The sequence below is a fragment of the Arachis ipaensis genome, chromosome B7, assembly GCF_059453495.1.
Source record: "Arachis ipaensis isolate K30076 ecotype BB chromosome B7, ASM5945349v1, whole genome shotgun sequence".
Classification (NCBI taxonomy): domain Eukaryota; kingdom Viridiplantae; phylum Streptophyta; class Magnoliopsida; order Fabales; family Fabaceae; genus Arachis; species Arachis ipaensis.
In genome coordinates, this window is record NC_142442.1 from 8,721,338 (window position 1) to 8,734,123 (window position 12,786).

The 12,786-nt window shown below is 33.2% G+C and overlaps 2 protein-coding genes across 2 annotated transcripts; both read right to left on the minus strand.

The window, feature by feature from the left end:
• LOC107609860 (MLP-like protein 43) lies at nt 1–1,308 on the minus strand. The gene is made up of 2 exons (XM_016311909.3): nt 1,030–1,308; nt 1–461 (listed from the first exon to the last, which is right to left on the minus strand). The coding sequence occupies exons 1-2, from the start codon at nt 1,220–1,222 to the stop codon at nt 190–192; spliced, it is 465 nt and encodes a 154-aa protein (XP_016167395.1). The 5' UTR covers nt 1,223–1,308; the 3' UTR covers nt 1–189.
• A 2,952-nt stretch (nt 1,309–4,260) lies between these two features.
• On the minus strand, nt 4,261–7,737 carry LOC110268444 (uncharacterized). Its single transcript, XM_088494413.1, has 3 exons — nt 6,076–7,737; nt 5,868–5,943; nt 4,261–4,535 (listed from the first exon to the last, which is right to left on the minus strand). The coding sequence occupies exons 1-3, from the start codon at nt 7,735–7,737 to the stop codon at nt 4,261–4,263; spliced, it is 2,013 nt and encodes a 670-aa protein (XP_088350539.1).
• Between the last annotated feature and the right edge of the window lie 5,049 nt (nt 7,738–12,786).

Here is a 12,786-nt window from a genome sequence, read left to right on the forward strand (position 1 = left end):
TAAAATCAAATTTAAGGGATATCTAGATAATATAATCTGGTAATACAATAGAGAAATTCACTGCTTATTAAGTTATTACATTCAACAGGAAATCATCAAATAACATAAAGCACATTCATAAGAAGAATGAGAACATCCTTATCGTTCAAATATTTAATTATTAAAAATTCGATAAATAGATTGTTGGAGCTATGCCTTGAGAACATGATCAGCAATATCCTTAGTAATCTTCTCCTCGAAGTCCAAGTATGCATATGGAGTTTCAACATTCTCATTGATCTTCTCATATTCAATACTCCATTTGACACAAGCACATTCATCATTCTTCTCATTCACTTGAAGGATGAACTTAAAGACCTTATAGTGCTCACTGATATCGTCATCAAAGACTTGGTAAATGATTGATTTGTTCTCTTCATCAATGGCTTCAATTCTCTCCTTTAATGTTTTCACTTTTCCATCTGCTTATACATACATAGAGAAAAAGAAAGAATAATAAACAAGAAAAAGAGTAAGTAGGAATAAACAAAAAGGTTAGTTGGTTAACTTCTTCTTGCGAGTTCAAAAATTGTCTCTCTTAATTAACCTAAATAGGCAAATTTTAAAAAATATATATATTCAAATTGGTCTCAATAAATTCTAAATCAACCATGAATTTTTGTTTCTAATAAATTTTTATTACTTTAGAAGTTTTTGAAAATCCTTACAGATATTATTATTATTATTATTATTATTATTATTATTATTATTATTATTATATGAAGTTTAAATCTCAATAAATATTAAGACAAATTAGTCATTTTTATAAAAGAATCAATTCATCTCAAGAATCTCTAAAATAATAAAAATTTATTGAAGATTAAAGTGTCCAATTTACAATTTTTTAGAGACTAATTTGAATATTTACTCTTAAAATAAATTGATAATTCTTAAATTACGGAAAAAAAAAGAAAATAATTAATTGGTGGTCCTTCGTTTTTTCATTAATGAATAATTTATTTAGAGTTTATAAATCAAAAGGTTAATTACCTATGAGAAGAGTCCATTGTTTAACTGAATCAGTGCTGTGCCAGTCATCACCTTCATGCAACTTGGATCCATGAATTCTTTCACAAATGTTTGGAACATTGTGGAATTGCTTTGCCAAAACATTAAAGAACTTTGAAGCCGCTACTTGAATCACAACTTCAATACTAATTTTACCACTTAGTAGTGCTACCATGTCTCCTGACAGGAAAAAAAATTTTATATGAAGCAAGGAAGGTATCAAAAACTATGATGATGAGAGATGGTGGAACTTATTCAACATATATAGAAACCATTACCATGTATTTATTAAGAATTGATATCCAACTGTTCAATAAAAAAAATCTAATTACAAAATTAAAAATAGTGTAAAATTAAATTAAAAAATATAAAAATTTAATTATAAATTTAATAAAATAATAAAATAATTAAAATTTTTATTTTATTTTAAAATTTTTAATTATGTTAATCTTAAAAACAAAAAAAATTATAAAATAAAATAATAAAAATGCATGCCAAACACGTTCCTAATTCTCTTCGTGAAAGTGTGAAACTGACATGACCACTTAGGCCTCTACAAGAGGGAATTGATGTTAGGGGTGCAATGCAATGCTAGGAGTTAGGAACACTTCTTTTTTGTTATTTTGTGACTTCGTTTGGGCTTCGCTTCCTTATTAACTATATGTAAGTGGCGACGAAGCAACAGAACCCTTTTTTTCATGACTTTAATGTTAATTTTTTAATTTATTTGTGGGTAATATATATATAGATTATAATTATAAATTATACTATTTTAAATTAAATGACTTATATAATAGTGATTTTATTATTGTTATAAATATTAAATTGAATAAATTATAATTATTTTTTATTTGGAGTTAAATAAGAATAAAATCAGATATTATGAATTTTAGATATATTATCTTTTAAACTTTAGATATTATTTTTAGAGCAATGCTAGGGGGCCAGCAATATTTGTGATTGGTAGCCATCAATGATGATTTGATGGTGTGAGATTGGTGTGAGATTTCATCCAATGGCTCACCTTTCTCTGCTGGTTACATGCTGGCCAAAATGCAATAAAATTGCTGGCCCTCTAGACTTTTCCTTATTTTTATTTGGGTTTTAAGGTTTATTGAGTGACATACTCAAATATAAATAGTGATTTTAGGGTTTTGATCTCCTATACACCAAAGCTGTCTTTGTCGCCCTTTCCCTATTACAAGTGTCACAATTCAGTCCTATTAGGATACAGAAGGTTTTGGTTGAAGAAGATCGAAAGAACCACAAGATTCAAACTCTTTCAACCGTGATTCATGTTTATAAATTCAAATACGTTTCCGCATTCAAGTTTTTATTTCTTAATGATTTAACATAGATAATCTTTGGGTTAAGGAATTCTGAAAAAATTCTAACAAGTCATTAAATTCAGTAAGAAATTATAAATTTATTTTATTTAAATTTGAACCTTAATTTGAGTTTGTGAACAATTTCACTATAAATATAATATATGATAAGACTCAATAATATCGTTTAATTTATGTAGTCGATCTTAAATAATAGAATAATATTTTGTTGTTTTTTCAATTGTTTTTGTTGTTGTTCTTTCTATATGTATCTTTAGTCAATATATGAGATAATGTTTCCATCAATCTTTAAAAGATCACATATAAATCAATTTAGTCTTTGAAAAGTTTAACAATTCAATTTTATTCCAAAAGATATTAATATAAATTAAATTAGACTTTCTAATAATTTTTTGCTGATATATCACCCTTGACTAGGGGTGTTCATGGATCGGATCTGATCCGCATATCCGTGGTGTTTATTCGAATCTAATTCGAAAATTGCGGATCCGCACACTAATCGAATTGAATTGTAGATTTTGTATTGGTATCCGCATATCCGCAAAAATAAAGAAGTAAATAAGTAAACATTATTTTTATATTTTATTTCAACTAATAATGATCATATATGTTGTATTATTTTAATTTATTATTTAAGAAAAGTATATTTAATATTATTTTAAGAGTAAACATATTTAAAAAAATAGAAAAAATAAATTTTATTAATATTTTTTTAATAAAAATAAATTTTTAAAAATATTTTTGTATTTTGCGAATATATTCGATCTTATTCGCAAATCGGATCGAATCTAAATTTAAAAATCGCAGATATCGAATCTGATCCAATTCGCGTTCACCTCTGCCTATGACCCAACTTGTTGTGCGACAAATTTTATCTCGCAGCTCAGCAATTATCATTGACATGCCAAAAAACTAACTAAACATGAATATCGTTTTAATTTGAGAGACAAATTGATTTGTGGAATTTTTCAGAATTAAATGGACTTATGCGTATTCTTTTCGAGACCATGTTATACATTAACTTGTTAATATATTTAAGTGTACTTGAAGATAATTTAAACATACATCAGAAAGTGACAGTGACATGTAAAAAATAAAATAAAACAGGGGAGTAAAATAATTATTAATAATTACCTAAATGCATGACAAAAGTCCAGTGTTTAAGAGAATCAGTGGTGTGGCAGTCAGGCAGTCAGGCAGTCATCACCTTCATGCAACTTGGCTTCATGAATTCTTTCATTAATATTTTGAACATGGTGGAGTTGCATTGTGAAGAGGTCAAAGAACTTTACACCTGGCACTTGGACAGGAATCTCACTACTGTTTTACCGGTAAATGCCATGTCTCAAGAAAGGAAGCAACTTAATTAAGCAAGTTAATTAGGATAACAAAGAGGTGTAGGACTATATACACAGATATATACGAATAATATCAGGAGATAATAACATAAAATTATTTTATTTAATTTAATATCTATAATTTTATAAATATAATATTTATTATTATATCTAAAATTATTTATTTATTTTTAATAATTATTAAATACAAAATAAAAAATAAAAAAAATATTTATTCCTGTGACTATTATATTAGAGAGAGCGCGCGCGCCACAATCATTGCCATCTCAATTATTAAATGGGTTATAATAGGTAACTAATGACTTTCTTGAACAACATGAATAATGGGTCTTAAAACTAGCCCAATTCAACTAAAACACACTACACCCTAATTTTGCCACCAAATTTCAATTTTAACCATTCTAATTTTTTATAATCCTAATCATCTACCTCCTTTTTGACCTAACAGTCAAAGCGTTTTCCTTTATCTCTAAAATTGATCGAGGAGTGCACTCACCACCGGAGCTCTATTACCAACCCCCACCAAGCCTGTTGCAACGTGAGCAGCCACCGGAGCCGAACAGCTTCTCGCCACCAGCTTCCATCCATCCATCCGGTCTCTCCGCTGCTGCCATCATTCGGAGCGCCTCCCTAGTGTAGCCGTCGAGCGTCTGTCGCGAGAATCCCGTCGTCATTCCCTGGTCGTCGCACATCCGCCACCCTGCGTCGCACGCAGTCGGCCCGGTCTTGTTTGCGCCGCATGTTCTTCTTCCGCCAACAACCCAGACGCCAGTGTTTAGTGTCCCTATTCGCAACCTTCAAAGGTCAGTTCAAGGCTAGCTTTTTTTTTTTTACAGATTAGATGTTCATAAAAGTCTTTAGGTGATGTTTTTTTTTGAACGGTTGTGCTGCTTGTGCTCATTGCTGAATCTGTTTGACTTTCGGAAGTGTTGATAAACATAGTGACAGGTTGATGTTGTTGAATAGCCTATTTTTTCGTATTGTTTTCTAATGGTTGATGAATTCAAATATGTTCTGTCCCTGGGTAGTAGGAAGTCATCGATTGGTTTCAAGCACGTTTTTTAAATTTGTTGCAGTATGAGTTGTTTATGCATTGTAAAAGGGATGGTTATTTCACTATGTGAAAGGATGGTTGAAATTTTTAACAAAAATGTGAAATTTGTTTGAATCTTGTGACCAAATTTTTGCTTCTGTTAGTTCACCTGCCTTTGTATCACATGTGAATTGTCATTCAATTTACCCATTAGGTATGCTTGATATTGAAAAAATATGGTTTAAGTGGTTTCATTTGTTTAGTTTCAGAATAATCTGCAAGCCAAATTATAATGTGGCAACACCTATCTGTATATACAATTTTTGAGCTGGGTTGGGGTTGGTTGTTAGATTTTTAATCACAGTTGAAAGTGTAATATGCTTTCTCTACACATTATTACTTGCTTATTTTGTTACCTTTTGACATTTGATGGTCACTTTTGACTGCTTCCTTTGCAGGAAGATTATTATACCTGATTTTTGGTTGTTTGCCTAATTACTCACATTACTCACTATTCTTGTTTTACTGTTGTTGAGTTCCAATTTTTTTTCCTTAGAACATGTATGGTAATATTACATGGTGCATGGATGCTTGTATTAAAGCCAACAGTATGAAATCTGTTTGAGTTTAGGGACTATTTTTTAGCATTCTTTAATTCATGTGTTTGTGTTTCATGTGATTTACTTTGAAATTCTATTCTTTTGGGATGTTTGATTATCTAAGCCACTGTGAGAGAAACATGAGAAGGCCTTTTGTGGTTTTTTTATCTCGTGACGTATTATTTCGGTTATGAATGCTATGGAAGTATAATTATAATTTCAACAAAAATTATGCGTATAAGATTATGGAATTTGGTTTGTAATATTTATTTTTGTTTTTAATAAAAAATAAAACTGTATTATGCTAATAATTCACACCTTTACGTTCAGGGACGGATCCAGAAATGTTATTGTGGGGGGCCAATAACATATATAATATTAAAAAAAATATGTAAATAAATTATAATGTAAGATGCATTACAAAAATATAACGACAGAGACTATATATTTAAAGTACAAAAAAACATGTGTACTTGTTACTAACGAAGTGGTACACGTCGATTCTTCATATCATAAAATTCGTCGATAATAGAATCGGTGTCAAATCTTTCAGCAATCTTCTTCTCAATATAAATCAAAAGACAATTAGCAAGAAATTCATCTTCCATTTTGTTTCTGAGTCTATTCTTCACAATATTCATAGCTGAAAAAGATCTCTCAGTTGTAGCAGTTGAAACAGGGAGAGTTAATACCAAGCGAATCAAACGATCAATCAAAGGATATGTTAAAGACTTTCCTGTCTTCGTTAATCCTTGACATAACTCCGAAATTGTGCACAAGTTAGTTAACTCAACATGATTAGGAACATCAAGTTCATAATGTTGAGCTTGCATTCTAATGTGAAATTTCTCTTGGTCAGTGAAGTTGCCTGGATAAAACCGTTCTACTAATTCACATACTTTGTTGACACTGAAGAGCTTATAATTTTCTCTGGGATCTAAAGTTGAACTTAAAGTAAGCAATTCCACCATATTATCATTGAATCTTCCATTAATCTCTTGCAACTGTGTATCAATTACAGCCAAAAATAAATTAACACGGTAATGATGCTCCACTGAAATTTGGTCAACAATTTTGCGAGTTCGGCCTCTTCTAGAAATATGCATTGCATTCAAATCAGGAACTTCAACTTCATGTTTCTCACAAAATAATATAACTTCTTTTATGAAAGCCTCCCAACTTGATTCTCTCATTCGTTGGATTAAAGTCTTGGTAGTAGAAACCAGAGTTAAAGCATTCAATATGTCTTGATTTTTTCGTTGCAAAGCTTGACAAAGATCATGACTAACTTCCAAAATATTTCTCATCAAATGCAAAACAAAGACAAATTCAAAGGATGTGATAGCATCATAAGCAGCACTAGCATCACCACGAGTGGAGAAATTACCTTCTTCAGTGCTTTTTTCAAGAACTTCACAAGTAGCATCAAACATGCATAGCAAGCTACGTACAGAATTCAAATGAGACCCCCATCTAGTATCTCCAGCTCTTTGCAAAGTACCAATTTGATTAAGTCCACTACCTGTCACAATTTGATCATTGGCAATTAAGTTTGCAACATTATTTGCTTGAGCAACCCTTAACTGATCATGACGTTTAGGAGAAACAGTCACAACATTCACAATTAGGGTAAGTTTTGAAAAGAATTGATGAACATAACAAACTTCTTTGGCTGCAGAAACAAGTGCTAATTGTAATCGATGAGCAAGACAATGAATGTAATAAGCAAAAGGGCAATCTTTCAAAAATAGAGCTTGCAATCCATTCCATTCACCACGCATATTACTAGCTCCATCATACCCTTGTCCCCTAAGATTTTGAACATCAAGATTATGACGAGAAAGAACTGATGAAATTTCTGTTTTCAATGTCAAAGAACACGTATCAGAAACATGTATAAGATCAAAAAATCTTTCTTGAACACAACCGTGCTTGTCTACAAATCTCAAAACCACAGCCATTTGTTCTCGCTTTGACTCGTCTCTTGCTTCATCAATAATTATACAAAATTTAGAATCACCAATTTCTTCTCGAATTGTTGCACGCACTTTTCTAGCAAAGATATGCAATATATCTTTTTGAACACCGGAAGATATATATTGAGCATTTCCAGGAGCATTTTCAAGGACAACATTATTAACATTCTGATTACATGAAGCTAAAAGCTTAATTAACTCAATAAAATTTCCCCTATTCAAAGATCCAGGACTTTCATCGTCGCCTCTAAATGCACATGCTTGAAATGCAAGCCATCGAATAGCATTAATAGATGTCTTCAACCTTAATCGGTTATTTGCAATAGTTTCATCACTATGCCTATCAAGAACTTTGTCTATATGCTTAGAATGAGCCATTAAATCATCACAAGATTTCACACATAAATTATGAGGAGAATTAGGAATAGAACCCTCGTGACATACAAATGCACAATTCACTCCATTGTTTACTTTCTTCCAATTACTAAATCCTAACTCTGAAAATGCATTTTTCCATCATTGCGAGCACCATAATGTTTACTAAACAAGTAGCAAGGCAAACAATAAGCAGCATCTTTTTTTGGTGAATATTCTAACCAACTTGGAAATTTCTTAAACCAAGAAGATTGAAAATATCGACGGTGATTGTTATTACCAGAAGCTGGATAGCTAATATTTGTTGGTTGGTATGGCCCAGCTATTATGTATGCTCTACGAATCTTGTCACGTTCATTGACATTATACTGCCAAATTGGACGTCGCTTTCCTGGATCCCTTTCTAGTAAAGAGATATCAACATCTCTTTCTAATCTTGGAACTTTGGCTTCATGTTCATGTGTATTTTTAGTAAGATTAGAGAGTTCACTTACTTGAACTTCTTGTGAAATAAGATTAGAGGGTCGACTTGTTTGAACTCCAACATTATCAGCAGCTTTTCTCTTAAAAATTGCATCAATTTTACTTTGCTTTCTCATCATAAAATATTCTAATTTCTTTTTACCTGAAAAAAAAATCAAATAATTATATACTCACATGAATAAATAAAGTCTAAATATTTTTTTACTAAATCATTATCAATTTTACTAAAAATAAAAAATAAAAAAACCACTAGACAAATTAATAATATACACTAATACACAGTCACACAATACACAGATATATCAACAAGAACAATAAAATCTGCATAGTAATTATTTAAGATATATAATAAGAAATTTAAAATTTAAAATATATAATAAAATGTACCTTGTCTTGTATATAGTTGTACCGTTGTGTGAGTAAGATAGTGGTCAATGATTAAGTGGAGTGGAGGGCATCGTGCGTCAGTGCGTGGCTATGGATTATGGCTGCAGAAGGAATCCTAAACGTCAAAGAAAAAATGTAATCTAGTCACTAGTGTTTCTGTTAGCCAATTTAAGGATTTAAAAAATTTAAAAATTATTACAGTTTATGGATTGGGCTTAAATTTTACTACTAATGTTTTTTTTAAAAGCTGGGGGGGGGCCAGGCCTCCACTTGCCCCCCCATGTATCCGTCCCTGTTTACGTTGTTAGTATGGTACATTTTGACTGTGGATGTTCGATCAGGATTGCTTACTTAGCCGGATGATTATTTCACCTGGTGTTTAGTTGTTTGCCTGTTTGTTATAGTAGTTGATTATGTCATTAGTTGACTTTTTATGTTGTGATTGACGGTTGGTTTTTTAAAACTTGCACAACATTAGTTCCTCTACTAAGATGACAAGGCGTGCATAATTATTGATTACTCAAGTTAGTGCCATGCTGGTGTGTGTGTCGAGCTCTTGGTGTAGTTAGGTAGATTTGTACTTATAGTAATATGATAACGTGTAGTAAGTGGCAAGACTAATGATTCACTAGTTCCTGACAAGGAAGAACGTGTTCTGAGTTTGATTTATTGAATATCATTCGGATGGAGAAAAAGGTAATATGTGTTTCGTCGGTAATAAGTCTTGATTCTATTTGCTTATAACGTGTATTCTGTTTCTTAATAGAAATTAGTCAAAATGCGTTATTCTCCATGCTATATCAACGGGAAGATCACCCACCTGGAAAATATTAATGCTGATGCTAAGCTAGCAGATATCGACGCAATTGGATTCGGATTTGTGAAGAGAATTTCACAATGGGCAGTGAAGCAGAGTATACTGATACAACTAGTGAAGGCATGATGTGGAGACAAATAGACTTATAGTTGATGTCGAAAACATTCGTATTAATTCTGAGTTGATAGGGAGGGCGCTAGGGATACGATCCAATGGTAAGCTATTGATGTTCCCTTTTCAGTTTTAGTTGTATATAATTTAATTGGTTTCTTTTTACGTTTCGTAACAATAATTGTACATACTTGGGTGAATCCAAAATGTAGGTGTTGACATACCCGAACTAGACAAGGATAATCCTGCCCATGTGGCCATCAAAGAACAATTTAAAACAACCACCCAGTTACGTGACTTTGTTTATGCCTGCCCCATGGACACCGACACAGAACGGGCAAATTTTAGAAGGCACTTCATATTGGTGGTCATGAAGATGTTTCTATGCCCAACGAGTTAACAGACCATATCTCTGTGGCACATACCTCCAATTCTGGATGTCTTCGACCCCAGCACATTCAATTGGGCACATAAGACATTGAAGTGGTTGGGGCTAGCAATAGAAAAATTCAAATTAAGAAGCATGAAACTTGTGGTGGCTGCATGTTCGCTCTGATAGTATCTTTAAATGTTTAACTACTTATATATCCTACTTGCTTTTATGGTGCACCACTTAACCTTTCAACCTTACCATCCAGCTGTTATACTTTCAGCGACTGAAGCACAATTCGCTAGATCGCTGTCTAGAACCAGAGCCATGGGTCACTGCATGGAGTGTTGCAGAACTTGACAAGAAGGCAACAACTGTCCTTGCTGAGGTATTAACCCAGACAATTTTTTATTTGTTATATGCTAATCCACTTAACCGATGAGTAATTTTTTAAAACAGGAACAATGTTTCACCAGGGGAATTTAGATGATTACTTTCTAATCTCAATTGACCTTTTCCTGTTAGGGTTCCATTGGAGATAAGGCAAAATTGGTTGACGAACCCAAACTTCGAACCGAGAAGAACCATGGAGAATCCCCATCCAAAAAACAAAGCCGAAAGAGGGAATGCAAGACTAGAGCGGTGCACAAGGTAATGTGTCTGTTGGAATTTATAGTGCTTACAACATTGAAGCAATTGGTGGTTAGATAATATGGTAATTTGAAGTGTTTATTTGTAATTGCAAAACTGGATGCATGCTCCTATATACTTTGGATGTTTTGTACGGATAATGTAAGTGTAAATGTATGTCCAACATAGTTAGGGCGTTATATGAATTTATCGATGGATGTACACAGGAAATCAAGGATAGATCCGTTAAAAGCGGGCACCGTAAGTCATCAGAAAAGCTGTCATCTAGGCCAGTTGAAACAAAAGTACCTGAAAGCCATACAGCGGCACAAGAGATAAGTGCATCTTGTTGTGGATATAGGTTGACTTCATAACTTAGTTATTCAAATTAAATACCAATTTTGTTGGGGTTGGATGCTGAATATGTTTTGGTGCTATGTTAATTTTGTTGGATGTTTAAATCTCATTGTATGTGGGTGGATATTGACATGGTGATGTATATGTTCATATTGGAACCTAGCTGGCCTATATTTTTAATTGAATTTCTTCTTGTGGATCTTAATTTGTGTGTGGAATTTGTAACATGCTCGTTTACAAACTAGAAGACTAGGATAAGTATGCGCAAAAAGCTGCCCGTCGTCAGAGGCAAATCCTGCAAAGGCAGCACAACAGCACCTGAAGCCCCGAAGCGCAAGGAGAGACCTGTATTTGTTGCGGACTCTGACGATGACGATAATGAGCTGCTTGCTCGAAGAAGGCGCCGTCTGTTTCAAGACAACTATAACCCATATGGTGAGCAGCTAAATAAGGAGGCAAACTCGTAAGCTCCACAGAAAGAGGATCCAGTTACACCATCTACGGCATTTGTGGAAGTTACTGAATACGCTTTTGGCAGGCAAGTTCTATAGGTTAACATCTGTTGTATATGTCAGTTGGTCACATCTTGCTTTTTTTGTGATTTCAATCTGCATACTAATTGTGTTATCTAACTATAGTTGCATTCGATGTATAGACTTTGACTTGAACTTCGTGCAGTGTCTAGAAGTTAAGAAAATATTGGTAAACGTTGAATAGGATAGGAACACAAGGCCAATAAAAATGGAACCCCTCCAGACCGTCATGCCTAAGAAGTCACGCTGTCACACACCTAGCCCTAGAAAGCGTAGCTTTTCCCTTGGATTAACATAACTTGAGAAGTCACCGGCCACACCCCTATCACAACAGTACATCCGAGGTTTAAGAATGTCAGGTTAGGAGAGCATAAGGAGAACAAGGTCCGGGGTTGGATTCTGAACTCTTCCCTCAACAAAGAGGCGCCATTGGAAACCTATGAAGGTAGGCCGCATCTTTAGCTGTCGAGGAGGGATCTATGGACTTTGAAAGCATGTGGTTGGGTCAATAGCAACGTAAGTTATTGAACTCCATGTTGTAGTTATACTCATTTTCTTCTTCGTACACCTGATATCATGCTTCTTTATTTTACCACGCAGATCATTCAATGGATGTACTATACATTTAACGATGCACATGCTATGCGATTCAAACGTGATATCTACTGCGTGTGTCCGGGTATATTGGTATGAAGATTATATTTCTTTTGTAATCTTACAATACATGTTGCATAACTGACTGCCGCTTTGACAACAGAAAATGGTGACACGATAGCATAACCTGGATTCATTCCATAACAGGCTAGTTCCGGTGTATGAGTGCTTGAGTTCAAACTTCAGAGAGAATACTAGATTCTTTGACAAAGTGGAGGCAACCAAGAGAAAATGGGTGAGACATCATTCTATTTTATATAGTGCATGGTATACCATGTTTACATGAGAACATATTTGTCCAGGTTATTTATTCTACCTAGATTGCTAGGTGTGTGTTGAATATGTTAGATATTGCCTCATGTAGGGGTGTAATCGATTCGGTTTGGTTCGGTTTTGGACCGAAAACCAACCAAACCAACCTGATCGGTTCTACAATGATACCAATCATTCGGTTCTACAATGATACCAACCATTCGGTTGGCTGCTGTTGGAACAACCGAACCAAACCAAACCGAACTAACAGCGGTTTGGTTTGGTCGGTTTTTTCGATTTTTTATACCTAATAATTAGAATTTAAATTACCATAAAATGAAGTTTAAAACCTTCAATAAACTAGAATAACAAGAGTATATCACATCCAAATTCAATACAAATTCAACTTAATTAAACATAAAACAAAGACAATTAAAAATGTCTAACAAAACAATAAA